The sequence below is a fragment of the Saimiri boliviensis genome, chromosome 14 (genome assembly GCF_048565385.1).
Source record: "Saimiri boliviensis isolate mSaiBol1 chromosome 14, mSaiBol1.pri, whole genome shotgun sequence".
In the NCBI taxonomy this organism is placed as follows: domain Eukaryota; kingdom Metazoa; phylum Chordata; class Mammalia; order Primates; family Cebidae; genus Saimiri; species Saimiri boliviensis.
Genome location: NC_133462.1, coordinates 1,305,641 through 1,333,623, shown reverse-complemented (window position 1 = coordinate 1,333,623; position 27,983 = coordinate 1,305,641). Strand labels below are relative to the sequence as shown.

Sequence of the window (27,983 nt, the reverse complement as noted above, 5' to 3'; positions counted from 1 at the left end):
TCGATCAAATCTAGCGTCATGGAGTAGCCTAGCCTCCGTCGTGTTTGTTAAGGTCTCATCAGCCCAGTCTTCTTGTTGGTGTAGCTAATTTATGAGCTTGATGTTTTCCTCCTCCTCCTGTGACCACGCAGCATTCCTATTTTGTGGGTGTTTCTTTAATTAGTGAGTGGAATAATTATTAGGTGTTCGGGAAAAGGAGGGAAATTCAGGGACCCACCTGGTTATCGCCCCCTTTCTCTCTCGTTTGGGTTTGCCCAGAAGAGTCATGGACATGTCATCCTGACGGAGATTTTGGCCATTCTCTCTCTCATTTTGGGTTTTCTGTTATCCTCTGGTTTATTTGCCTAGTTCTTGTTTTCAGTTGTAGTTTGAGTTTTTCCATCCTGCTGCAACCACCCAGTGTTATTCCTATATCACTGTGAGTATAAACATCCTTTAATCTTATAGGCTTCTTGAAGTATAATTCCCAAGGCCATGTTGCAGTGGTCCTTAAAGAACCGATAAGGCAAAGAGAAACAAACATGTTACAAATTGTGTTAACAGGAGTAAACCTTATTCAATTGTTAAAGGCTGTAGCTAGCTCAACAGAAGTTTCCTTGACTCTGAAAAACAAAACAAGGATCAGCAATGTTCCAAGCAAAAGTCAAAAAGATTATTTCAGTTTTTCTATTAGTTCAGTCTATTTTGTTAACTCTTGTTCTGCTTGATATTTATAAACATTTTAGCTTTTCCTGAGTCCTGTATGTTTTTCTGTTATCAGAAACCTGCATTTGGGAATACCTATTAAAGTCCTACAGCTAATTATTAACCATATTTGAAGAGACAACAATTGTCTGTAAATGACAAAATGTCCAGAGTGGTTAGTCAAATATATGATTGACAAAAGAATTTTGTTATCTCTATGGTTTGCAATAACTTAACATAACAGCCTTAATTGGGATTGATAGCAAATACTTAGACAATAGAATTTTCAAAATCCCATGCAATTTTGGAACATATATGAATAATATTTACCAAAATATAACCTGAAGAAGATTGGACATCATTTTGGCAATCCCTTGTATCTAAACATGTCAGATAATCCTGTTTACCTCTCTTCTGGATGCCCCAGGGGCCCTCTGTAGCATCCAAAAGCTAGGTGTCAGGAAAGACAATAGATTTGTGGAAACCTGTTAAACATGTTAACAGGTTTAAAATATTTGATGTTATGTAATCGAATTCCAAATTACTTATTTATTTTGCCAAAATGACTCACAAATCTGAAAAAGCAAAAATCTTTCATTAGCCTTTACTGTTACATGAAAATCATGTTCAAGAGGGAGAAAGCCAGATTTTACCCTTGCATTAGTCTACTATTAATGTTAACTCCAATTTTTAGTGAAACTTTATCAGCAAATCTGTCCAATCTTAATCAGTTTGACAATGAGGTGAGATTTTCACAAACCTTTTTTAACCCTTTACAAATGTTGCTAAAGAGTAGACTAGTGCATTGAGCATTCTTTGTGGCCGGGTGTGGTGGCTTATGCCTGTAACCCCAGCATTTTTGGAGGCTGAGGTGGGTGGATCACAAGGTCAAGAGATCGAGACCATCCTGGCCAACATGGTGAAACCCTGTCCCTGTAGTCCCAGCTACTCAGGAGGCTGAGGCAGGAGAATTGCTTGAACCCAGAAGGTGGAGGTTGCAGTGGGCCAGGATCACCCCACTGCACTCCAACCTGGAAGCAGAGTGAGACTCCGTCAAAAAATTAAAAAAAAGAGTTATTTTTATCAGTGCTCAATTTACAGGAAACCATATAATAACCCTTTTGAATTTAGTCAATATATGTTCACAGAGTTTCCTTTGCAAGATTAATTCTTATAATTTTCTCCCAATTTGCCTAAACCTTCAGCTGTATTTTACCTACTTTAAGACAATCGTTTATCCCTAGGCAAAATGTACATTTCCATGCCTTCTTATAACTTTTTAATGAAAAACACATTTTACTGTTTTTACACACCTTGCATGTAAATCTATTTCAGTAGTTTGAATGGCAACTTAGCAATTTTTTTTTTTTTTTCAGACAGAATTGCGCTGTCACCCAGGCTGGAGTGCAGTGGCATGATCTCAGCTCACTACAATCCCTGCCTCCTGGGTTCAAGCAATTCTCCTGCCTCAGCCTCCCAAGTAGCTGGGACTACAGTCACGTGCTACCACGCCCGGCTAATTTTGTGTATTTTTAGTAGAGATGGGTTTTCACTACCTTAGCCAGGATGGTCTCAAACTCCTGACCTCGTGATACGCGCTCCTTGGACTCCCAAAATTCTGGGACCACAGGCATGAGCCACTGTGCTCTGCCCTACCACTTAGCAATATTTAACTTTAAGGTAAAACTTGTTAAGTTGTTTTAATTATGTGCTAGGTGCAGATAAAGTTTAACTCCTTCCAGAATAAGTTAGGGGCGTGGTTACTTCCATATGTTCCCAGACCTTACCCATTGTGAAGAAGTTGAAAAATTCTTAAAGGCCAAAGCAGCAGTTTACAACCTGAAAACACTTAGCAAACCTAGTATATGGCAAGCATAATTTAGACCACATATTTATATCTTGAATATGTTTGTATTTTAGCAATAATCCCTAAAATTGTTTTATTTTTATTTTTATTTTTATTTATTTTATTTTATTTTATTTTTTTGAGACGGAGTTTCGCTCTTGTTACCCAGGCTGGAGTGCAATGGCGCGATCTCGGCTCACCGCAACCTCCAACTCCTGGGTTCAGGCAATTCTCCTGCCTCAGCCTCCTGAGTAGCTGGGATTACAGGCACGTGCCACCATGCTCAGCTAATTTTTTGTATCTTTAATAGAGACGGGGTTTCACCATGTTGACCAGGATGGTCTCGATCTCTTGGCCTCGTGATCCACCCACCTCGGCCTCCCAAAGTGCTGGGATTACAGGCTTGAGCCACCGCGCCCGGCCGATAATTTTAAATTGCTGTATTGTTTATAATACATGCTTGGTTATACTTATATAACTATTTTCTCCTTTATTGTACCTGAGGTAAGAGAAGCTCAGGGAATTCATTCAGGCAGCAAGTGGGGAAACTAGCTCTCAAACCTACATGTCAAACTTGTTTTATTTTTTTTTTAATTTTTATTTATTATTATTATTATTTTTTTTTTTTTGAGGCAGAGTTTCACTCTTGTTACCCAGGCTGGAGTGCAATGGCACCATCTCGGCTCACCGCAACCTCCGCCTCCTGGGTTCAAGCAATTCTCCTGCCTCAGCCTCCTGAGTAGCTGGGATTACAGGCACGCACCACCATGCCCAGCTAATTTTTTGTATTTTTAGTAGAGACGGGGTTTCAACATGTTGACCAGCATGGTCTCGATCTCTTGACCTCGTGATGCACCCACCTTGGCCTCCCAAAGTGCTGGGATTACAGGCTTGAGCCACCGCACCCGGCCCAAACTTGTTTTATTTTATTTTATTTTATTTTGAGACGGAGTTTCGCTCTTGTTACCCAGGCTGGAGTGCAATGGCGCGATCTCGGCTCACCGCAACCTCCGCCTCCTGGGTTCAGGCAATTCTCCTGCCTCAGCCTCCTGAGTAGCTGGGATTACAGGCACGCACCACCATGCCCAGCTAATTTTTTGTATTTTTAATAGAGACGGGGTTTCACCATGTTGACCAGGATGGTCTCGATCTCTTGACCTTGTGATCCACCCGCCTCGGCCTCCCAAAGTGCTGGGATTACAGGCTTTAGCCACCGCGCCCGGCCACTTGTTTTATTTTTAAAGATTAAGGTCACATGAACTAAGAGGCATTCACCACCATGCCCAGCTGATTTTTACATTTTTCGTAGTGATGGGGTTTCACCATGTTGGCCAGGGTGGTCTCAATCTCCTGACCTCATGATACACCTGCCTTGGCCTCCCAAAGTGCTGGGATTACAGGCATGAGCCACTGCACCTGGCCAGTTTCTTTTAAAATAAATTTTATCTTAAGAGATTCTACTCGTGAAAAAAAAGAAAAAGAAAATAAATTTTATCTAAGTGCTTATAGGCCAATCAATTAGAGCTCTTTTTTATAGCTATTACACACATAACACATATATGACTACACAGACAGATAGAAGATCTGGCAGCTCAGGGTGGAGCCCTTTAAGTATAAGGCTAGGGGCCTGGCACTGTGGCTCATAACTGTAGTCTTAGCACTTTGGGAGGCTGAGGCAGGTGGATCACCTGAGGTCAGAAGTTTGAGACCAGCCTGGCTAACATGGTGAAACCCCGTCTCTACTAAAAATACAAAAAATTAGCTAGTCATGGTGGTGCATGCCTGTAATCCCTACTACTCAGGAGGCTGAGGCAGGAGAATTGCTTGGACCCAGGAGGTAGAGGTTGTAGTGAGCTGATATCATGCCATTGCACTCCAGCCTGGGCAACAGGTGCAAAACTCTCCCTCGGAAAAAAAGAATAGGATAGTTTCTGGGGCCTCATAGACAAGCACAGCTTGAAGGCAAAAACAATTTTTGTGAGGGATTTATCCATCTCTAATTCTTGGGGTTCCATGAGGGAAACAGGGATTTCTCCCAAAATGGACTCTGTGGCACCTTGTCTGTTTTCCCAAGGAGTCCCAGGCCATCAGAAGTCATCCTAGAGCCTTTCATGCATGCACAAAGATTGGCAAGACAGAGTGGAGAAAAGTAGTTCAGTTGACTGAGATAAAAACCTTTTCTGGGCCGGGCGCGGTGGCTCAAGCCTGTAATCCCAGCACTTTGGGAGGCCGAGGTGGGTGGATCACGAGGTCGAGAGGTCGAGACCATCCTGGTCAACATGGTGAAACCCCGTCTCTACTAAAAATACAAAAAATTAGCTGGGCATGGTGGCGCGTGCCTGTAATCCCAGCTACTCAGGAGGCTGAGGCAGGAGAATTGCTTGAACCCAGGAGGCGGAGGTTGCGGTGAGCCGAGATCGCGCCATTGCACTCCAGCCTGGGTAACAAGAGCGAAACTCTGTCTCAAAAAAAACAAAAACAAAAACAAAAACAAAAAACCTTTTCCGGAAAAACAAGATCTCAGAAGAGAAAAACAAAAAGGCATTTCAAGTATGCCTATAGCTTGGATATCCACTTTTAATTAAGCTGAATATTCTTTCAGAAAATTATTTTTCACTAATTAAAACTTTATAGAGAATTACACAGGGATCCTTATCATTTTTCTTACTGGTTTGCATCACTCTCTGTTCACAATCATGTTCAGGTTCTTTAGTTTCCTTTTGGAGAAAGTGGCTGGGTTCAGTCAAGGACAGGTTTTTAACTGGACTGTAGATCCCTCCAACAGAAAAGCCTGATATTTGAGGAGGTGATTGTCTGTTAGCCAGAGACTTCCCTTAGAGGATAGCAGTCCTGCTATATTATGTGAGTTGTAAACAGTTATTTTCCATTATTAACTTGGTGGCCTCTGGCACGAGCAAAGCCACCACTGCAACTGCTCAGAGGCAGGCTGGCCATCCTTTAACCACCAAGTCAAGTTCCTTGCTTAGGTAACCCACTGACTGTTGAGCTGGACCTTGAACCTTTGTTAAAATTCCCTGGGCTATTTCCTTTCTTTCTGATACACAGAGATTAGATGCCTTCCCTATGAGAAGACTAAGGCTTGTTTTAGCTGGTTAAAGGCTTTCAAGTTTTAGGTTTCCAAGTTAGGGAGTGCTGGCTGTTTCAGCTTCTTTTATGAGGTAATATAAAGGCTGAGATATTCCACCCTATCCAGGTACCCACAATCTGCAAAATTCAGTAATGCCTAAGAATCCCCTTAACTGTTCAAGGAAATGGGCTTAATCTTTTTCTTACCTGGTGCTCTAGTGCCTTCTGATAAGAATAGACCTAGGTATTTTACTGAAGTCTGACAGAGCTGAGCTTTACACTTTGAGATCCTACATCCCCTTTCAGCTAAGAAATTGAGGAGAGTCTCAGTGCCTTCCTGATACTTCCTTGGTTGGGGCACAGAGAAGAGTGTTATTTACGTACTTCAAAGTTTAAACTTGAGGGTTTTGCATAACGGCTGCAGGATTTCCATCTGGTTTTTGATTAAACATGGGCAGTTTAGAGTAATTAAGAGGTTTGGTTTTGAGTTTTTTGCTTTAATATGCACATCAGAAAGTGTTTTTCACTTATCTATGGGATGACTACATTCCAGTTAGGGTTTTCAAGGGGCACTGTTTCTCTTCCTAATGGGAATGGGAATCCTGTCTCTTTGACCTCTTTCCGCTTTTGACTGGGTTTTTTGTTTTGACTGGGTATAGGATATGTGCTTTTGTCTCTGAATCTCTCTCCTGCCTTAGGGTTGCCTGTTTCTCAGCAGCAGTTAGGGTTTGGCTTAGGAGTAACATAACATCTCTTCATGCAAGATCAAACACTTGAGTTAGATTTTAGAACACCTCTGTACTATCAGGGTCATCAGAAAACTTGACTAAGACCCCTTTATTTGTCTAAGGTCCTGCAATAAGATAGGAACTTGAACTCTAGTAACACCATGTACGTTGGGCATTTCCTGCAGGGCCAACAGTGAAGTAAGGGTTTCTTGCGTGGCACAGCTGGAGGAGCTGATAAGGCTATTGGGGGCCCCAGATAAGGGGTGGGGAGGTAGGGCATCCAGAATTTGCATTTGAGGGTTCCCCCAGGGTCTTTTCTGACTTTGGGGTATTGTCCACTATAGGCTCATCTGATATGACTATTAAGAAGGCAGGGTCAATTTTACAGTGCTTAGAAAAATCTGGGCTATTTCACAGGGCAAAGAAGGCTTTCACATGGGGAACCTTGGACCATTTGCCCTCCCATGTGCAGAAAAGATCTAGTTGTTGGCTATTATTGAAATTAACACTTCCCTCAGCAGTCCAGGGCTGAAGCTGGTAAGATGGCTATGTCCTTGTACAGAATAACATGGGCCATTTTTTTCTTCAGTCTCAGGGTTAAAAGAGTCTCAGTGTCTCAGGATGCACTCAAGGAGTGCAGACTAAAGATGGTTTGTTACCCGTTTTTAAAAAAGAGTAGAAGAAAACGCATCCCTTAGTTGTTATCCTCTTTTTGGAGTGACCCAGGGTGGAGAGAAAGATCAAAAGTGCATTCCACTTCTTTTTCCTCTCGTACTCTGGGTCCTGGCCACCATCATAGGCACCACCCACAGATGTAGGCATGGCTTTCACTTGTGGATCTGGAAGAGCTAGTCAGGAGGAATAGTCACGCTTGCCTGTATAAGGACCTAACTCTCCACCCTGCTGGTTTCCCAGTCCCACGTGGCCCATAGGCTCCCAGGATACCCTAGCGTTCTGGGAGAGATTGTATTTGGATAAGGCCCTTTAATGTAGGGAGTGTTTTAATAATATATCTGGCTACCCTTGCTATGGCCCTAGCAAAACACCAGATTCCCAAAGAATGGGACTGATTGACTGCCAAACATGAAATCCCCTTTTCGTTTAAATGTCAATGTAGTTCAGTGCAGAGCAGGTGAGTCAAAAGAACATAAGGATTGAACAGCTGTTCTCACAGCTGTTAAAGGTGCACCTTTGCTGTTAACAAATGGGGCATGAAGCTTGGTCCCTAATAAAGGAACATAAAAGGGAGAGGAATTGGGAACTAACGGTTTTGAACAAGGGGCAGACAGGGCTCCTTCTGGAGAAAAAATAATCAATCCTATTTCACTTGGTGGTGCTGTAGGATCTGAAATGTTAGGTAAAAACTTGGACTCCAAATTCTTTCCAGGAAGAATTTAGAAAGAGAGGTTTGGGGCTTAATAGGTTGTCCCCAGTGTATGCCTTCCAGGAACTGTCTAGATTCATTGGGCAGTCCTGAACTTTTACATGGAGGAAAAAACCCAAATGGAGAAGGAGAAGGGTATTCACTTGAGGTAAAATATCCCCCCGTTCAGTGTCATGAATGTCTATCATTAGAGACAAAAAGCTCTCACTAGGTGACAGTTTAGATAAATCCTGAAGTCCCCCTGTCTCAAGGAAATCACAGAAGCAGCAATTCTTTTTTTTTTAGACGGTGTTTTGCTCTTGTTACCCAGGCTGGAGTGCAATGGCGCGATCTCGGCTCACCGCAACCTCCGCCTCCTGGGTTCAGGCAATTCTCCTGCCTCAGCCTCCTGAGTAGCTGGGATTACAGGCACGCGCCACCATGCCCAGCTAATTTTTTGTATTTTTAGTAGAGACGGGGTTTCACCATGTTGACCAGGATGGTCTCGATCTCTCGACCTCATGATCCACCCGCCTCGGCCTCCCAAAGTGCTGGGATTACAAGCTTGAGCCACCGCACCTGGCCTGGAAGCAGCAATTCTTTAAGTTACATTCCTGATAACTAAGATCCTTGCTGACTTTACCAACAAGACTACATCCCCAGGCTGTAATAACACCCACAACACTGCATACAAAGAAGGGATAGGAGACATGGTAGCCATGAAAAGAAATGAAGAAAATGCAATAGAAAAGTCTGGAAGTCCTGGTGCCAACACCTGATGGGTTGTCATGGTTTGGGTTTAGTCCAGGGGCCTTCAGATAACACCAAGGTGTAGCCTCAGCCAGAAACCTTCAGTTGCTCTAGGACCTCCTTTTAGCCCCATGTGATGGACGAGAAGCCTCAAAAATGAAAGTAAAGACTTAAGGGTCCGCTCCTACTCACCTTCGGATGAATCAATCCCACATGAGTTCCACTGATGAAACAGGTCAGGTTCGGTGGTCCTCTTGTCCAAGTTGTTATCTGAGCTCGTTGTCTCACAACCAGGAAAATTAAGGAGGATGGCCACAAATGGCGAGGTTGGAGTAAAAGTTTAATAAGCAAAGGAAGAAAGCTCTCTGCAGTGGAGAGGGGATCCTGAGTTGGTGGTTGTTTTCACAGTTGAATCCAAAATCTTTTATGAGAAACTCATCTCATTACTGTAGCTGTTTGAGTAACGTATCTGAAAAGCTGTCTGTATAACTCCCCTTATCTTATGCAGCTGTGAGATGTCTCTAAGCACCAAACACAGCTTCTCTTGTTTGTGTAACTGTGGGTTTGTTTTACATAAGCCCCCCTCCCCACCCTGTGCAAGCTCCCAGGGAGCCCACTAGGAGTGTACATGTCTGTAAAGGGGAGGAAACTTTTTCTTGGGAGCCTGCTAATCACAAAAAGAACAAAAGGCTTCTATGCTGGACCTTGCATCTTTATCAAGCAGCTGCAGTCTTAGTCTTCTCCCCAAGTTGCTCTGTTTTTAACTGTAGCTGTGATTTTTCAGGCAGGCTGCTTCTCTGAGGACTAACCTTCATTGTCTACCTTATTTTTCCTTTTCTCCTCCCTCATTATTATCCAAATATCTTTACATTTATTCCACCATTCCTATTTAAGAACATAATCACCTAAAAGAACTTTGCATTTTTGTTGTAAGTTCCTAAACATACTATTTTTATGTTTTATCACTATGATGAATGCTATCTTTTATACCTCTTTCTTAATAGTTGCTGCTTCTAATATAGTGCATTGGTCAAGGGGGTTCTCACTGAGCATGTAAAGATAAAAGGATATCTGGCTACAAGAAATAGGCTTTGTCACCAACTGTGGTTTTGTGCCTGGGGCTCATCTAACCCAGCTTCAGTTCAACTTAAAAACCACACTATGCCCTAGCTTATCCCATTGTCAATTTAGCACTGAACAGGACAATGCCTTGACAAAAGATTATGATATCAAAGAAACCATCTTTAGTTAACTGAAAGGAACAAGTGCTACAAGGAAATAAAACTATTTTAGGTTTATAAACTAGTTGAGAGATACTTTTCAGAATAGACTAAAATAGGTATAATTTTTTTTTTTTTTTTTTTTTGAGACGGAGTGTCGCTCTTGTTACCCAGGCTGGAGTGCAATGGCGCGATCTCGGCTCACCGCAACCTCCGCCTCCTGGGTTCAGGCAATTCTCCTGCCTCAGCCTCCTGAGTAGCTGGGATTACAGGCACGCACCACCATGCCCAGCTAATTTTTAAAATTTTTTTAGTAGAGACGGGGTTTCACCATGTTGACCAGGATGGTCTCGATCTCTTGACCTCGTGATCCACCCACCTCAGCCTCCCAAAGTGCTGGGATTACAGGCTTGAGCCACCACGCCCGGCAGGTATAAATTTTTAAGTACCTTATGCTGCTGTTGTAGCCATAATGCAGCTAAATACAACACACTTCAATTTAATAAAAGTGATTCTAAGATTAACTTAATTCCCATTATAGAGCCTGGGTTATTCTTGGAAAATTAGGTGCTATGTCCTTTTTTTTTTTTTTTTTTTTTTTCCGGTAGGAGGGTCTCACCCTGTCACCCAGATGGAGTGCAGCAATGTGAACATGGGTGACTACAGCCTCGAACTCCTGAGCTCAAATGATCCTCAGGCCTCAGCCAGCTAAGTGGCTGGGACCCCAGGCACACACCACCATGTTTGTATAAATTTTACATTTTTTGTAGAGATAGTATCTCACTTTAGCTTTGTTGTCAAGGCTGGTCTCAACTTTGTTGGCTCAAGCAATCCTCCTGTCTCAGCTTCCCAAAGTGCTGGGATGACAGATGAGCCACTGCTCCTGGCCTATGTCTTTGACCCTAAGAAAAGAATAGCAAAAAGAAGATCCCCAAATAATTTTCTTAAATCTCATATATGATGATATATAATTCTCTGTAATTTACAAAGTGGCAAAAACCATACCTGCTATAGTCTATGCTTTTCAGAGTTAAGTTCATCTATTTGCTGCTGTAGAACCTACTAACAGGCAAGGTCAGGGAAAGCACCAAGCGTGGAACATATCAAGAAGGAAGTGGTTGGATCAAAGGTTGTCGTGTTCATGGTTACACTGAGAAGGATCTAACTGCTTGGAAGATGGGCAGGTCCAAGTATGGAAAGAAATTGCTCCCTTTTGTGGTTTTATTTCCTTAAGATGTGATTTAGTCTTACCAAGATGCATTCTCATACAGAATTACTTCTTGGTAAATACCTATGTGGGAACTGCATTGGAAAATGATGCAAGCATTAGCATGTGCAAACACTTCTTGATGTAAGTTTTCTAATTACAAGGATTTATACTTATTTTATGTGAATAATACCACCCCATTTCCTGGTTATAAATATTGGGAGAAATGAATCAATGGAATGAAAAGCCTCTCACAGAATAGAATATAAACGTGGACACAAGAAAATTTTATAGAATGCATTTTTATAAAGATGCAATAGTTCTGGGTCCCCAAAGTCTGGTCCCTGTGCCAGCCGTATCAATGTTACCTGGGAACTTGTGACGAATGTTCATTTCCTGCCCCACCTCAGACTCAAGTAAAACCACTGGAACGTTTCCCAGGTATCCATGTCAGTGTCAGAAAGTGAAATAAAAATCCAGGGATTATATGGATAAAATACAAAACACTTTCATAAAATATGTAATCTCCCAGCACTTTTTTTTTTTTTTTTTTTTTTTTTAAAGACAGAGTTTCGCTCTTGTTACCCAGGCTGGAGTGCAATGGTGCGATCTCGGCTCACCACAACCTCCGCCTCCTGGGTTCAGGCAATTCTCCTGCCTCAGCCTCCTGAGTAGCTGGGATTACAGGCGTGTGCCACCATGCCCAGCTAATTTTTTATGTTTTTAGTAGAGACGGGGTTTCACCATGTTGACCAGGATGGTCTCGATTTCTTTTTTTTTTTTTTTTTTTTTTGAGACGGAGTTTCGCTCTTGTTACCCAGGCTGGAGTGCAATGGCGCGATCTCGGCTCACCGCAACCTCCGCCTCCTGGGTTCAGGCAATTCTCCTGCCTCAGCCTCCTGAGTAGCTGGGATTACAGGCACACGCCACCATGCCCAGCTGATTTTTTGTATTTTTAGTAGAGACGGGGTTTCACCATGTCGACCAGGATGGTCTCGAACTCTCGACCTCGTGATCCACCTGCCTCGGCCTCCCAAAGTGCTGGGATTACAGGCTTGAGCCACCGCGCCCGGCGGTCTCGATTTCTTGACCTCGTGATCCACCCGCCTCGGCCTCCCAAAGTGCTGGGATTACAGGCTTGAGCCACCGCGCCCGGCCAATCTCCCAGCACTTTAAGAGGCCAAGGTGAGTGAATTGCTTGAAGTCAGAAGTCCAAGACCAGCCTCAGCAGTATACTGAGACCCCACCTCTACCAAAAAAAATTTTTTTAATTAGCTAGTTGCAGTGGCATGCACCTGTAATCTCAGCAACTCAGGAGGGTGAGGTGGGAGGACAGAGTGAGCCCAAGACTTCAAGACTGCCAGGGAGCTATGATTGTGCTACTGCACTGCAGCCTGAGTAACGGAGTAAGACCCTGTGTCTAAAATAAAAATAATAAAAAATGTTAAAAAATTAAAATTAAATTCAGTCACATTAAAATGAGGAGCCACTGTTTCTCAGGAAATAGCATCAAAATTGAAGTGGAAGCCACATAGTAAGGAAGATGACATCAAGGTTTAAAAGTAACTTACAAATAAATGAGGAAAACCAACTCAAATATGTACAAAGGAAAATCACATTTAATTGTATAAGTAACCAAGAAAAATGTAAATTAAAGCAAAAATTATATTGACAAAACAGTAAGCCTGATATTGCCAAGTGTCCCAAAATTATAGAAATTAGTAATTCTGGACTGGTGCAATGGCTTACATCTGTAATCCTAGCACTTTGGGAGGCTGAAGTAGGAGGACTGCTAAGCCAAGGAGTATGAGACCTCCCTGGACAACATAGCAAGACCCTGTCTCTATTCACATAATTTAAAAAATCTGGTAAATCTTGTAAAATATTATTGGGTGTCTAAATTGGTAACATTCATTTTGGGGAATATCTTGGCATCACAGTTTATTTAATAATGTACCTGCTTATGCAAAATGAATTTCTATTCAAGAGAAACTTGTAAATATATACATCAGAAAACATGGCAGGTATGCGTATAGAAGTAATATTTATCAACATCAATAATGTAAAAAATTCCTCAACAAGAGGATGCATACATAAATTTTATTCCCACATGCTACACTAAGGAGGAAATAATTCACAGCCTCCGTGTGGCCACAGCAGCCTGGAAAAGGACTGGGGATATGAGTAGGGGACCCGGGAAAAGGAGCCTATGACAGGAGAAAATTTGGTGATTGCTGGAAACTGGCATTTTATGAACTGCTAAAAAATTTTAAAGTTGGAAAGCCCACACAAGGAATTGGTCCAATAAGGACAATTCACAGATGTCAGCTATCCTCTACTCTCACCTGTATCACCAAAGAGGACAGAGATTGGCATCTCACAATGAAGGAGTATATTTTGAATTGAGTTTTATAAGAGATTCACTGTATTGATGTATGTTTTTGCTTTGAAAGGAAAGTGATCCCATGAAGTTTAAATGAATGGCAGGAAAAGTGGCTGAAACAGGCATGAAATGTGGTCAATGTCAGGAGACATTAGTGATGGCCATTGTTTCAATTCAAAAGGGTCCACTATTTATTTACCTTAAATAGTGATACAATTTGGATACTTGTCCCCTCCCAAATCTCATGTTGAATTGTAATCTCCATTGCTGAAGGTGGGGCCTGCTCAGAGGTATGCAGGTCATGGAGGAAGATCCGTCATGGCTTGGTGCTGTCTTCACCATATAGTGAGTTTTCACAAGATTTGGTCTTTTAAAAGTGTGTGGCATCGCCTTCCACTCTCTCTCTTTGATTCCTGTTCCTGCCATGTAATATGTTTGCTTTGCCTTCTGCCGTGATTAGAAGTTTCCTGAGGGCTCCCCAGAAGCAGCTGGTGGTGCCATGCTTCCTGCACAGCCTACAGAACCATGAGCCAATTCAACCTCATAAATTATCCAGTCTCAGGTATTTATTCAGCAATGCAAGAATGGCCTAATATAAATAGATTTGAAAAAAGCACCTTGCAATGCTCTAGTAAGTGGGAAAACCAGTTTGATTTGACACAAATGAAAATTTACCCTCAAAACAACAAAATGAAAAAGAAATGTTACCAAGTCCCAGTGATCTCATGGCACCTGCCAAGGGCGGTGAGTCTGAAAATGCTCCCTCATTTAAAAGGCAAATTAGCCACAGTCAGGGGCATCAACTACCAAGCACACAACTAGACTTCCTCTTGAAAACATTTTTAAGGGAAAGAGAAGGCAAAAAATATCAACTTTCGGCCGGGAACGGTGGCTCACGCCTGTAATCCCAGCACTTTGGGAGGCCGAGGTGGGTGGATCACGAGGTCAAGAGATCAAGACCATCCTGGTCAACATGGTGAAACCCCGTCTCTACTAAAAATACAAAAAATTAGCTGGGCGTGGTGGCACGTGCCTGTAATCCCAGCTACTCCGGAGGCTGAGGCAGGAGAATTGCCTGAACCCAGGAGGCGGAGGTTGTGGTGAGCCGAGATCGTGCCATTGCACTCCAGCCTGGGTAACGAGAGCGAAACTCTGCCTCAAAAAAAAAAAAAAAAAAAAAAAATCAACTTCCTCTCCATGCCATTTGAGGATGTGTTGTGCACCTTCTGAGCTCATTCCTGTATCCACAGAGAAGCGAAAGCCAGGCAGCAGAAACAACAGACAATCACACACACATGGCAGGGGTTAGGGGTGTGCAATTTGGACCCAGATTGCTTCAATTAGGGAGACACCTGAGGGCTACCTGACTCTGTCTCTTCTCTGAAAACAGCCTATCATCCACAGCCCTGGGCTGTGGCACTTTACCCAACTAGACTGGGCAAATGAGCTTCTTTCCTGTGGATTCTGAAATAAAGACCTGAGAATGGAGGATGGAGCATGCTGGGCACTGGGGTGAGAGTTCATGTTCTGAAGGACTATGGTTCTTGTCCAATGGCCAAGCTGAAAGATGTGAGGCCAGAACATTGCAGGGGCTGTGGGTAGGACGAAGGCTTGCCAGGCCTTGCTCACCAGGCAGGCATGAGCAAGAGCAGCTCTCACTCAGCAGGACCAGATGCCCATAGTTGCCCAGTATTATCCTTGTATAGGGGCCTCTGGGTCAGTCCCAAATGTGTTCATTTCTTCCAGAAGGTCATGGTCTATCGTTTAAGGTCACCAATGTCTAGGAAGTCAGAGGGAGCAAGTCCACCCTGGGCTGTTGGATGAGATTAGAACCTATTGTGACACCACTAGAAGAGATGCAGAGACCCAAGTCCAAATCACTGAGCTCCGCTGAGGGTGGAGTTTTGTGCAGGGCTCACGGAGAAGCTAATGTAGTCTCTGGACACAATGCAGTTGGGACAGTGAAAAGGTTCCCTTCCAAATGGGAAAGCCTTCCCAAGTCCTGGGGCTCCATCGGATCAATTCGCCCTACATCCTCACATGCTCACGGGCAATCATCCTACACGTAAGCCTCTAGATCATGCCAAAACCAGCACCCAGCTCCCTGTTGTGACCCTCATCAGTGTATTATCAACCTGCAGGATGGTGAGGTGGTTCTCTCCTAGCCAGGCTGTGCTTCCATTGTCACACACAATGTGACTGTGCAATTGTGTATGTGTGTATTGGAAATTAGTAAGGATCAAACACGAATGTGCAAAGCCTAGTTATTCAGAGCTTGCTGCAGCAACAGCAATATAATGTGTGCCAGTGACCCAAACACCAGGCATTGGGCATCTCTATCACTATCACATCTCTCATAAATCTCTGTGCTGTATTGTGTGGCCACATCTGCTGTATCAGAACCTCCGTCCTGTCACACAGGTCCTTGGTGTGCTTTGCATATGCCAGTTATGGGTCTCATGTCTGTCAACATTTCCTGTGTGAACATGCTCTACCCATGTGTGAATCCAGGCTGAGTTGAGGGATGTCAGTTTCACACACCACCACACAGCGTTCCTAAGTACTGTCCCAAGATTGTGCTACAGGAAAACTATCACACACAGAAATACTTCCACTGTATTTGGGACACCTGGATCATACAATACCTGAAATGTCTTCTTATATTCGAGATCAGCCTGGGCAACATCACGAGACCCCATCTCTAAAAAAATTGTTAAAAATTAGCTGGAGGCCAGGTGTGGTGGCTCACACCTGTAATCCCAGCACTTTGGGAGGCCAAGGTGGGTGGATTGCTTGAACTCAGGAATTTGAGACCCTCCTTGGCAACATGCAAAATGCTGTCTCTACAAAAAGAAAAAAAATAGAAAAAATTAGCTGGGCATAGTGGCATGCACCTGTGGTTCTAGCTACTTGGAAGGCTGAGGTGGGAGGATCGCTTGAGCCTGGGAAGCAGAGGATGCAGTGAGCTGAGATCACACCACTGCACTCCAGCCTGAGTGACAGAGCGAGACCCTGTCTCAAAAAAAACAAAACAAAACAAAAAAAATTAAATAGGCCAGATGCAGTGGCTCACACCTGTAATCCCAGCATTTTGGGAGGCCGAGGCAGGCGGATCACCTGAGGTCAGGAGTTCGAGACAAGCCTGGCCAACATGGCAAAAACCCATCTGACTAAAAATAATAAAAATTAGCTGGGCATGGTGATGCATTCCTGGAATCCCAGCTACTTGGGAGACTGAGTCAGGAGAATCATTTGAACCTCGGAGGTGGAGGTTGTGGTGAACCAAGATCATGCCACTGCACTCCAGCCTGGGCAACAGAGTGAGACTCTGTCTTAAAAAAAAAAAAAAGAAAAAGAAAGCAAGCAATGTTGAGTTATTTAAGATACCTGGAGGATACTGATGGGCATGCTATCCTAGAGGGCTGCCTAACTCAGTCCCTTCTTTGAGAACAGTCCACCACCCACAGTCTTGTTAACCAGTCTCTGGGGACACCTGACCCAACTAGGCTGGATCAATCAAGTTCTCTCCCCTGAATTCTGGAATAAAGACCTCAGACAGAGGGCAGTGTGTGCTGGGCACTAGGGTGAAGGTTTGTGTTTAAAGGACTGTTTCTAGGGCTGGGCGCGGTGGCTCACTTCTGTAATCCCAGTACTTTGGGAGGCCAAGGTGGGCGGATCATGAGGTCAGGAGTTCGAGAGTAGCCTGGCCAACATGGTGAAACTGTGTCTCTACTAAAAACAGAAAATAAATAAATAAATTAGCCAGGCATGGTGCTGGTCACCCATAGTCCCAGCTACTCAGGAGCCAGAGGCAGGAAAATCACTTGAACCCGGGAGGCAGAGGTTGCAGTGAGCCCAGATCACACCACTGCACTCCAGCCTGGGCAACAGAGTGAGACTCTGTCTCAAAAATAAAGGGCCATTTCTACCTTGTTGATCCCCAATGCAGACACAGGAAGACCAGGCAAAAGGATGTGAGACCAAAACACAGAATACATCAGGACCTGTGGGTAGAAGGGGAAGGGTTTGAGATGCCCTTCTCACCAGGCAGGTATGTGCAAGAGAATGAAATCGAAGGACTAGGGTCACCCACATGGGACAGAAATAAAGCTTTACTCAGCAAGACCAAGAGCCCACAGGTCTCCAGCCTCTCATCTTGGTGCAGTGTCCTCTGGGCCAGTTCCAGATGTCCACATTTCTATCAGGGGAAGGTCAGGACCATGATCTTGAAAGGCACCAATGCCTGGCAAGTCAGAGGCAGCAAGTTGACCTCAGGCTGTTGGATGTTAGAACCTATTGCTTGGTCACTGGAAAAGGTGCAGAAAGCCAGTACATCTGAGAGTCGAGCTCCATATAGGGCACAAGGGAGAGGGACCCCGCCTCTGAAAATAGGGTAACTGTGGCAGAGGGTAAAGCCTCTGATGGGGGATGTCATTTTCAGGTTAAGGTTTCTGCTACTCAGGCTCCTTCTGATTCTCTACTTCCCCGTGTCCTCCTGCATTCACATTGTACCATCCCACGTAAGCCTCCAGATTGCTTGCCTGGCTCCATGCTATGAGGATCATGCCTGCAGAATGGAGTTGTTCCCTCCAAGGCAGGCTATGCCCACATGTCACACTTTGTACATGGAGATTGTGTGTGCTGGGAAAATAAAGACACAGCCAATTACTAGTGTAGATGTACTTTTACCACAGGCACATTTGTTTTGATACTAGCTCCTCCACTTTCTATTAATCATATCCAAAATTTCTGTACCAGTTATGTCCCATGCTTAGCTCCCATCAGCTTGAGTATCACCATCTATGGAATCATGGGCATCAGAGCATATGACTCCTTTGCAGAAGCTGGGAAAAAGCTTCCTCTCAACAGTGCTAGGGAACAATGCAACAAATCCATCTTATTCCCCAAAGCACAGGACAGCCGACTTGTCCTCAGGATGACTTCTAGTCCAGAGAAAGTGTAGGGATCCAGGCCACAAATTAGGACAATAAAACCCTTGCATTGTTTCCTAGCAGGCCTTGGGCAGCAAGGCAAATGGGACTAAAACCAGAATGAGAATTACTCTCTGTAATTTTACTTTTCCTGCACAGGCCAACAATATTGGGGCCCCAAAAAAGCTGTCCATTCCTTTAGGTAAGAGCCCAAATGTGTTTTCCAGCCACCTCATACAGCAAACCAAACCCTAAGACTACAAATAGATTTTAAAATAAGGCCTTTATTACCACACAAACTAGAGCAATGTGAGGTAGCCAGCTACCAGGTGGTGACTTGTAGGGTGGGAAAACTACCACATGTCTTGTGAGAACAAGAATTTCCATGAAGGGAAGTCTTCCACATCAGTTTCCAGCAGAACCCAGGCTGGGCCCTTCTGGCCAAAGCTGGTCAGATATATGCTGCAATCAGTCAAAAAAGGGAATGAATTCCCCTTGAAGGCTCAGACTGCTCAAGGAATTTCCTCCAAGGAATGGGAGAACACAGGTTATCTGCCTTGCCCTGGTATGCAAAGGTGACTAATGATTTAATTCCAGCAAACGCTTCCAGCAGTTTAGAAGGGTGAGGTTTAGGCAGATGGCTCCTTCACAAAGGCTCTCTATAGCCATAACACTGAAGAAAGAGATGGCACATTCCCTGCAGGTGTAAGGCTTTTCTCAGGTGTGGAGTTACACAATGTTAGATCTTGGGCTAAAGAGTTTTCCACATTTGCTGCTTTCACGAGGCCTCTCCACAGTGTGAGATTTTCGGTGGAGAATGAGGCCAGAGTGTTGTGTAAAGGACTTCCCACACTTGCCACATTCATACGGCCTTTCTCCAGTGTGAACCACCTGGTGTTGAATGAGGCTAGACTTTTGGATAAAGGATTTTCCACACTGTCCACAGTCGTAAGGCCTTAATCCAGTGTGAATTTTCTGGTGTTCAACAAGGGTATAGCTTTGTCTAAAAAATTTCCCACATTCACTGCACTCAAAAGGCCTTTCTCCGGTGTGAGTTCTCTGGTGCCGAACAAGTTTAGATCTGAACATAAAAGCTTTCCCACATTCCCCACATATGTAAGGTCTTTCTGCAGTGTGAACTTTATGGTGTTTATTAAGGATAGTTCTTTGGCTAAAGGATTTTCCACACTGGTCACACTCAAAGGGCCTAACTCCACTGTGAATTAACTGGTGCTGAATGAGGCCGCACTTTAAGCTAAATGATTTCCCACACTGGCCACATTCATAAGGCCTTGCTGTAGTGTGAATTCTCTGGTGTACAACAAGGCTGAAGCTTTGTCTGAATAATTTCCCACATTCGCCACACTCATAAGGTTTTTCTCCTGTGTGAGTTCTCTGGTGCCGAACAAGAGTAGATTTGGACCCAAAGGCTTTTCCGCATTCATCACACTCATAAGGCCTTTCTCCAGTGTGAATTCTGCAATGTTCAATAAGGTTAGAACTTTGGCTAAAAGACTTCCCACATTCACCACACTCATAAGGCCTTTCTCCAGTGTGAACTCTGTGATGTTTAATGAGGGTGGCTCTTTGGCTAAATGATTTCCCACACTGACCGCACACATAAGGCCTTTCTCCAGTGTGGATCCTCCGATGGTCATTCAGATGAGAGGTTTGGCTAAAAGATTTCCCACATTCACTGCACTCATAAGGCCTTTCTCCAGGGTGGACTCTTTGGAGCTGAACGAGGGAGCACTCGCAGCAGCAGGCTTTCCCACATTTGCTAGATTCATAAAACCTTTTTCCAGTGCAGACTCTAGGGTGAACAAAAGTGTGTTTGTGGCTGGAATCTTCCCTGCATTCACCCCATTTGTAATGACTTATTCCAGCATGAAAGGCCTCCTCACATTTGCTGATTTTGTTTGGCTTCTCATAGTTAGTAATGGCCTGTGGCTGAAGAAGGCCCAATGGGGCGAGGAAGTCCTTCCTAACCTCACTACTGGTGAAAGGCATTCCTGACTCACGGAATAGGCAGCACTGCACAAATGAGGCCTCGTCCATGTCACTTTCCAAGGGTTTCTCCGCACTATGATGCTTCTGATCCTGGTGAAGGACCGCGCATGCCCCAGTCAAGTATGATTTCTGCCCAGGCAAATTGGTCAGGTGCAAAATGTCAGTCAGGAATGGGACACACATGTCACAGGATTGAGTCTTCTGGATGGATGGACTTGCCTCTGGAGTCCTGACCTGAGGTACTCCTTTTACAGAAATACATTGCTCAGGTGTCTCTTCATCCTCTATCCCATGCCAACAAACTGAAAGCAGAGAAATGTTGATGAAATGCATGTTGACTATGATGGGAGTATATTTATCATGTAAAAAATGCTTTTCTGAATAACTGATGTTCCAATATCTTAAAAACTTTGTTGGCCTGAGTCCAGGAGTTCAAGACCAGCCTGGGCAACATGGTAAAACCCTGTCTCTACTAAAAATACAAAAAATTAGCTGGGCATGGTGGCAGGCGCCTGTAATCCTAGCAACTCAAGAGACTGAGGCACAAGAATTGCTTGAACCCAGGAGGTGGAGGTTGCAGTGAGCCTAGATCATGCCATTGCACTCCAGCCTGGGAGACAAAGTGAAATTCTGTCTCAAAAACAAAACAAAACAGAATAAAAAATTTTGCTGGCTGGAAAGAGAATGGTGCTTCCAAAGTGAGCCAAATTTTAAGAGAGAGAAAAGGGCTCAGTAGGGAGCATACCAAATACACAGAGTAATCAATCCAGAGCCCATACTCCCATTTTCTTTTCTTTTCTTTTTCTTTTTTTTTTTTTTTTAAGACGGAGTTTCGCTCTTGTATCCCAGCCTGGAGTGCAATGGCGCGATCTCGGCTCACTGCAACCTCCGCCTCCTGGGTTCAGGCAATTCTCCTGTCTCAACCTCCTGGGTAGCTGGGATTACAGGCACGCACCACCATGCCCAGCAAATTTTTTGTATTTTTAGTAGAGATGGGGTTTCACCTTGTTGACCAAGGTTGGTCTCGATCTCTTGACCTTGTGATCCACCCGCCTCGGCCTCCCAAAGTGCTGGGATTACAGGCTTGAGCCACCGCGCCCGGCCATAGTCCCATTTTCTATGTGACTTGGATGCTTCAGGAGCTAATAATATCCCTCTGCTCTAACCGTCCCAAGGTCGGGAAGCAGGCAACTAAGCCTAGTGAGCCTCTTTGCCCCAAAGCAAACTACTCAGATTACCCAATCCTAAACAATTTATCATGTTTTGTGTTACCTGCAAAACCCCAGTTAAGGCTGTGGCTTAATATTTTCCCTTCTCTCTTGCTTTTACCTTCTGACCACTAAGCACTTCCTTCTGTGGCCCTGTATGGCACGGTGTTCACATGCTCTTGCTACTGCAGGTGATAAATTCCTATGTCATTGACATTAACTACTCTACCACTTTCATGAATTGAAATCCTGTGGGTACATTTTAAAACATGAGAGGGGAAGCACCTTCACATATACATTAAGGAATGAATTCACAGTATTACTTTGAAGCAAGATGGAGGAGCCGAAAGCAGGATTAAAAAGGGGCTGTTTGGTAGAAGTGGGCCTCTAAAGATCGCAAACTGGGGAGGCCTCACCAAACACAGGACATAAAGATGGGGTACAGCATGTAAGGAGAGGTGGGGTCTCCAATGTACTCTTTTGCCAAATCCTTTGGCAGGATCTTGTTGGCTGGTGACATGTGCATGCTGTGCTGAAGGCTGGTGTTACTCAGGCCCAATATAATGCAATTGGAACTGAACGGGAGATTCCAATTGCGATCATCTTGTGTTCAAGAACTATTTAATGGCATGTGCACAATTCACAACATATTGTGAGTGGCTCAGTGTTGGAAAACATGCTAGGGGGCAGTGCAGAGAAACTGGTGACACCTGGAAGGCAGGAAGATGGGGGCAGCATGAGGCCAGATGTCCCAGATAAAGCAATAAGCCAGCAAAGTGTCAAAGAAGAGAAAGAAAAGGTAGAAATGAGGTGTGTCCAGTAGTATTAGCACCAAAACTCTGGATGACACAGGGCAAGTTACTGGTAAGATGTCATGCCCTCACCTAGGTGCCACTGACTGAGGCCAGGCTTCCTCTGAAGCCACATTCCTATCTTCACCCTTTCCAAAACCAGGGCTTTCCTGGCATCTCTAGATGTGCCACTACTTGGGACCTGAATGAGGCAAGTCGTAAGGGAAAGCTGGGACAGGTGAGTATCCTTGCCCAGAGCAAGTCCGCATCCTTGAGAACACAAGAAAGAAAATTAATGTCACACAGATCCTCGAAAGAGGTTCTGGCAACAACAGCTCATGGTCCATGTAAATACTGATGAGGAAAATTCTGCAAATTCTTAACATAGGCAATCAAAGGAAATGTCACCTAGGAGGCAGCACTTGAGACACAAAGTGCCATGAATATGGACACAGCCACCCAAAGAGGAAGTGAAGAAGTAAACTGAGATGCATTAGGCTGACTCAAGACACCTAACACCCAGACCTATCCCTGCACACTTTGGGACAGCAAATGTCAGGGCTGACCGAGGAATGTAACAATTTCATTCCTTACACCACAGCACATATGCCAAGACAGTGGGGAGGCCAGCAGAGCCCACAGTACAGCAATGGAAAGGGCAGAGCTGCCTCTGGGGAAAAAGAGGATAGACAAAGACCAGGACATGAGAGTGGGTGTGAGGGCCTTACCCAGTGAGGTTAAAAGTGCAAAGTTCTCCAGCATCACATCACGGTACAGGAGCCTCTGAGCCTCATCAAGGAGCCCCCATTCTTCCTGGGAGAAGTAAATGGCCACGTCCTCCAAGGTCACAGAGCCCTGCCATAATGGGGACAGATCTTTCCATGATCAGATTCTCTCCTAGGACCCCAAGTTCATGCTCCCCACACATCCTTCCCCTGCTTACCCTCATCCCTAAGCCCCATCTCAGAGGAGACACCAAGCCCCGATTCCTGCCTTCTCCTCATGGTCCCATCATCACTGTGTCTTCCCACAGTACCAACAGGCAGGTGGACCAGGAAATGCCATTTAAACTCTGGGTCAAGCATATAGGGTTGGATTTTGTCTTGTCAGACAATTCTTCTGGGATTTCCAAGATTATGCCTCTCACACACAAACAAATATGGGGTTAGCCATCATTCTTATATCCTCAATGCCATTGCCATAGGGTGTTGAGTTCAGACTTTCTCTCCATTTGCGTATCACTTTTTGGAGCACACACTCTCAAACAAGCCCGCTCCCATAGCTATTTCCACCCCATCGCCCCACACCATAAGCATCTCTCTGGCATCCCCACGATACTTGGAAGGTGCTTTGCAGAAAGTGCTTTGCAAATTGAAACAGGGTCCGGTGCTACTCAGAGGTTGAATGGTCCCCAATGCCAAAGGCAGCCTTCAGAGCCCCATCCTGCTCTGAAGGCCTCCCTGCCTGACTCTGTCTCTTGCTACATCCTCAGTCACCCAGAAATACCTGAGGATCTGACACCCATGGCCGTCTTTCACTAGTGCTGCACTTGATGTCCCCTCTTCAGTCACAGCCTTCCTTTCCCATTAACCCTCATTCAAAGTCTGCCCCGGAGGACCCCCCACCTCAGGCCCAGTGATTTTCCCAGATGACCACTTGTGCCCTTCGACTTATCTACCTCCCTGAAATTCCTGACACCCCAAGGGTTACCACAAAACGCTGAGTAAGCACTATTCTGGCCTCAGTATCATTTTGTCGCAGTTACTTCCAGGCATTGATCTCATGCCCACTCTTTTCCTACAGCCTTGGCCACCTGCCAGATCATCCTTGCTCTCACACCCTACCATGGCCACCTCGCTCCCATACCTGTCTTTGTGATTCCCACCATGACCAACCGTGTTCCCAAGCAGAAGATCCGGTAGTGACCCCCAACTTCCCTTTCCTGGGCTGGTGATAGCGTTACCAGAGTGATCAGGATTCCACCTCCTAATTGTGACCCAAGCTAAGCCCCTAGGCAAATAGTGGCCACCACCTTTTAAATGTGTCCATCCTGAATCCCTCCCCACAGTTCTAATCCTGTAGGATAAACTATCCACTTGATGTCTAAACCAACTGTTCTTTGCATGTTGAGATGATGATTTTAAAAAAAATTTTTTAAATAACGATATTCCAAAACAAAACTTCTGATTATCTCCAGAGATAACTGACTCAACTACCAACTTTACAATCTTGGCTAGTGGAGCTTCCCTATTTCCAGCTGTTAAACCCAAACACCTTGCCTTTGCCCCTGATTCTTACTTTTCTCTCACCTTTAACATCTCAAAATCCAGACTTTCCTACTTAAAAAACTGATCTAGAATCCTACTACTACCTCCACAGCCACAACACAAGTCCAGTCACCAGTAACACTCACCTGGACTACTGCAGCAGGCGTCTTCACTATTTTCCTATCTCATCGCTCACACTCAGCCTGTTCTCTCAGCCTTCCCCTGTTCTCACACGCAGGGAACCTAATGAAACCTGGGTCACATCACATACCTCCTCTGCCCCCGAGCTCTCATTGCTCATCACACACTCCAGAAAAAACACCCAACATCTGAGAACCATTTATGGTCTGATTCCTGCAGCCCAGCGTTCACTTCCCATGAGAAAGAAAAAAAGCTGTAGTTCCCTAAACCAGCTCAGCCTGACCTTAAAGCACTTGCTCATCTGGGTATCTAAGCCTGAGACAACCTTCCATACTACTCTTACTGGTTTCCAGCAATAGGAGCCGTTCTATACCAGCCTCCAGCCTCGATGTATGACCCTGGGATTGATGTTTGTTCAGGGTCCCTAGAACCAAGGACCAACAGAGTGCCAAGAAAAGAGTCCCAGAACACAACCTCAGAGACAAAAACAGGTCAGCACCAGTGAAGGCCCGAAATACTCTCCACTCACCTGTGTGAAGCCCGTAAATTTAGCTTCTGCAGTCATGGGTACCTGCGGGTAGAGGAAGGCTGTGAGAGGCAGGTAACTGTGCTGAAAGCTCCATGGGCTCATACCTCCTTGTCTCCCTGAGCAGCCCTGGAGCCAGATGACTTGGTGATGACTAAATTATGCTTGCTACTCAGCTCCGCGGTCCTCAGTGTGATCCCTACCTGCTCTGGGACCTTGCACAAGGACTCAACCTCCCGGTGCTATCCCCCTTCCAGGCTGCTCTAACTCAGAGTAGCTTTAGGAAATTTCTGAAGTCTAACTCAGACCATGTGCCTCTTGTGTGCACAACCACCCGTGGCTCCCAGCGTTTGGAGATGAGCGAGCCTCACTTTGCCATTCCAGCGCGAACGCTCCTGGCTCAGCTGTCCCAACAACAGTCACAGAAGCCGGTCCCTCCACCTGCCACACCCTCCACAAACCACGACACCAGGCCTGTAAATGGGAGTCCGGGCTCCTGGAATCTGGGGCCGGGCTGCAGGGACGCGAGCAGGTGCCCCTCACGCGGGGCATTCGATTTCGGGCGGGAGGGCAGGTGAGGCTCGCGGGGACGCAGCACTCACCGGAGTCAGAGCCCTCAGCACGGACGCCGCCATCGGATTACGGGCAGAGCGGGGCCGGAAGTGGCGGGCGACCCGGGGCGGGAACCCAGACACGGCTGCCACCAGCGCCGGCCACCCACGGACCGCTGTGCAGCTGGGCGATCCCGGCTCTGCGCCGGACGCAGCGTTCCTAACTCAGTTGTGGGCCAGAATAGAGAACAACCAAAACGAGCACCTCCGAGTGGCGCCGGAAGTCCCGCCTTACTCTATGCAACAACCGCCGACACGCCCGGTCCTGAACGTTGATTAGCTCCTCCTTTGTGCGGCTTGGCGCTCGGCGTTGTGGGTAATGTAGTTCTCGGAAGCCCAGGTGTGGGAAGTAGAAAAGTTATCTTCAAACTTTCCATTCTTGTTAAAGAATAATCATAAGTGTTAGAAATAATAGTTTGTTTTAACACTTTCTTCAAAGCCTTCTTGCTTTTTGCTGGTAGCTCTTTGTTAAGCCCTATCCTATGTGGCTGTTAGACATGCTTATAGGCACCTAGTGTATTCTGTGTCCTTGTACCTTAACCAAGATATCTGTGCTGGACGTGCTAACAGGCATGTCCCAGCTTGCAGCCTATGCCCCTTCCTTTATTTGGACTTGCATTTTCTTCTCCATTGCTTTTACCTGTTTAGAAAAGTTTTAATTTTTCAGCCAATTGGGTTTTAGTTTAGATTGTGAGGTCTCGCTCTAACCAGCAGAGATTAGATACAGCAGTAAGGACAATCCCAAATGCGTAAGGGATAAATATGTCTGCTTTTTCTTTGTTTGTTGTACTCTCTTGGCAAGATTGCTGCTGAGGGTACCCTTTCTGCAGGAATTCCTTGCTAAGATCCTTTGTCCCAGTGCTGACTTTTCTTTGTGGCACTGAAAATTTACATATAACACCAGGGTTCCAGTGCCCTCCCTGACACAAGGTCCAAGCGGCCACTGGGAGGGTGCTAGGAAAAGGCACAACACCATCAACAGGGAGACAGGGTCTTGCCACACCTTAAAAAGGCCACTGGCTGCGCCGGGCGCGGTGGCTCAAGCCTGTAATCCCAGCACTTTGGGAGGCCGAGGCGGGTGGATCACGAGGTCAAGAGATCGAGACCATCCTGGTCAACATGGTGAAACCCCGTCTCTACTAAAGGTGCAAAAAATTAGTTGGGCATGGTGGCGTGTGCCTGTAATCCCAGCTACTCCGGAGGCTGAGGCAGGAGAATTGCCTGAACCCAGGAGGTGGAGGTTGCGGTGAGCCGAGATCGCGCCATTGCACTCCAGCCTGGGTAACAAGAGCGAAAACTCCGTCTCAAAAAAAAAAAAAAAAAAAAAAAAAGGCCACTGGCTGATTTCCAAGGTCCCATACCAGACTGAGCACCCACGTGGCTAGAGATGTTGATTCAAGTTCAGGAAGCTAAGGCTCCGGATCCACACTGAAGCGTCACTCTACAGGCCAGGTGGACACCGTGGCCGCCCTGCCCAATGGGAGGGAAGGAGCCTCATCCTCATGTGCAGGGCCGAGGCATTTGAGGCCATTTTGGGGACCTCAGCAGTTCCGTAGGCGGCAGAAGCTACCCACAGATCAGGATCAGGCTCAGGGCCGCTGGTCCACGAGGCCACTTGGGGGCCATGCCCTCTAGCTGCCCCTCCCCTGAGCCCACTGATGGTTCCCAGGTGCAGGAGGCTGGGCCAAGAAGTTCCTGGGGCAGAGTTCCTGGGTAGCTTCACCCAGGGGATGCCTCCTCTAGGAGGACCCTCCACCCTGGGTGAGCTGGGAAAAGGGTGTTTCCTTGACTAGCAGGCTGCGTGAAACACAGAGAATCGAGTGACACCATGAATAAGCACAAGGGGACTGAACGCTGGGAAACATGAGGACAAAATCATAGAGATGTCCACCAGCCACTGACCTGGAATAACAAATAGAGTCATCCAAATGTGCAAAAGAGAGGAGAGTGAGTAAAAGGAAAGAAAGGTGCTCACAAAGATCAAAATGGTGCATGTGGCTCTGGCCTCTTGAGAAGCTCTGGAGGAAAGTCTGTTGCTGTGAATGAGTTGAACTCGCTGCTTGTGTCTGTGCAGGAAAAGGACCATGGAACCACTGGCCCAGACCATGAGGCCCAAATTCATAAAGTCAATTGCAGAGAATGTGAATACGACTAGAAACTTTATAGATCTAGCTGGTTTGAGTGAAGAACAGTATATATAATTTATTTTCACACTTATATTTTTGCTGTT

The 27,983-nt window shown here is 45.4% G+C and overlaps 3 protein-coding genes across 5 annotated transcripts in view; 2 read left to right on the top strand and 1 right to left on the bottom strand.

The window, feature by feature from the left end:
• LOC101048742 (uncharacterized) overlaps window positions 1-27,983 on the top strand; it is a 264,023-nt gene that overhangs the window by 41,760 nt on the left and 194,280 nt on the right.
• Window positions 1-27,983, top strand: part of ZIK1 (zinc finger protein interacting with K protein 1) — a 93,873-nt gene that overhangs the window by 41,734 nt on the left and 24,156 nt on the right. The gene's annotated exons all lie outside the window — the stretch shown is intronic.
• Window positions 16,441-25,984, bottom strand: ZNF416 (zinc finger protein 416). 3 transcript variants are annotated; one of them, XM_003944006.3, is made up of 4 exons: window positions 25,745-25,984; window positions 25,146-25,187; window positions 22,937-23,063; window positions 16,441-20,511 (listed from the first exon to the last, which is right to left on the bottom strand). In XM_003944006.3, the coding sequence occupies exons 1-4, from the start codon at window positions 25,775-25,777 to the stop codon at window positions 18,929-18,931; spliced, it is 1,785 nt and encodes a 594-aa protein (XP_003944055.1). In that variant the 5' UTR covers window positions 25,778-25,984; the 3' UTR covers window positions 16,441-18,928. The 3 variants fall into 3 exon arrangements, with proteins under 3 accessions (XP_003944055.1, XP_074241919.1, XP_074241920.1); XM_074385818.1 differs by lacking the exon at window positions 25,745-25,984 and adding an exon at window positions 25,514-25,733; XM_074385819.1 differs by lacking the exons at window positions 25,146-25,187; window positions 25,745-25,984 and adding an exon at window positions 23,152-25,139.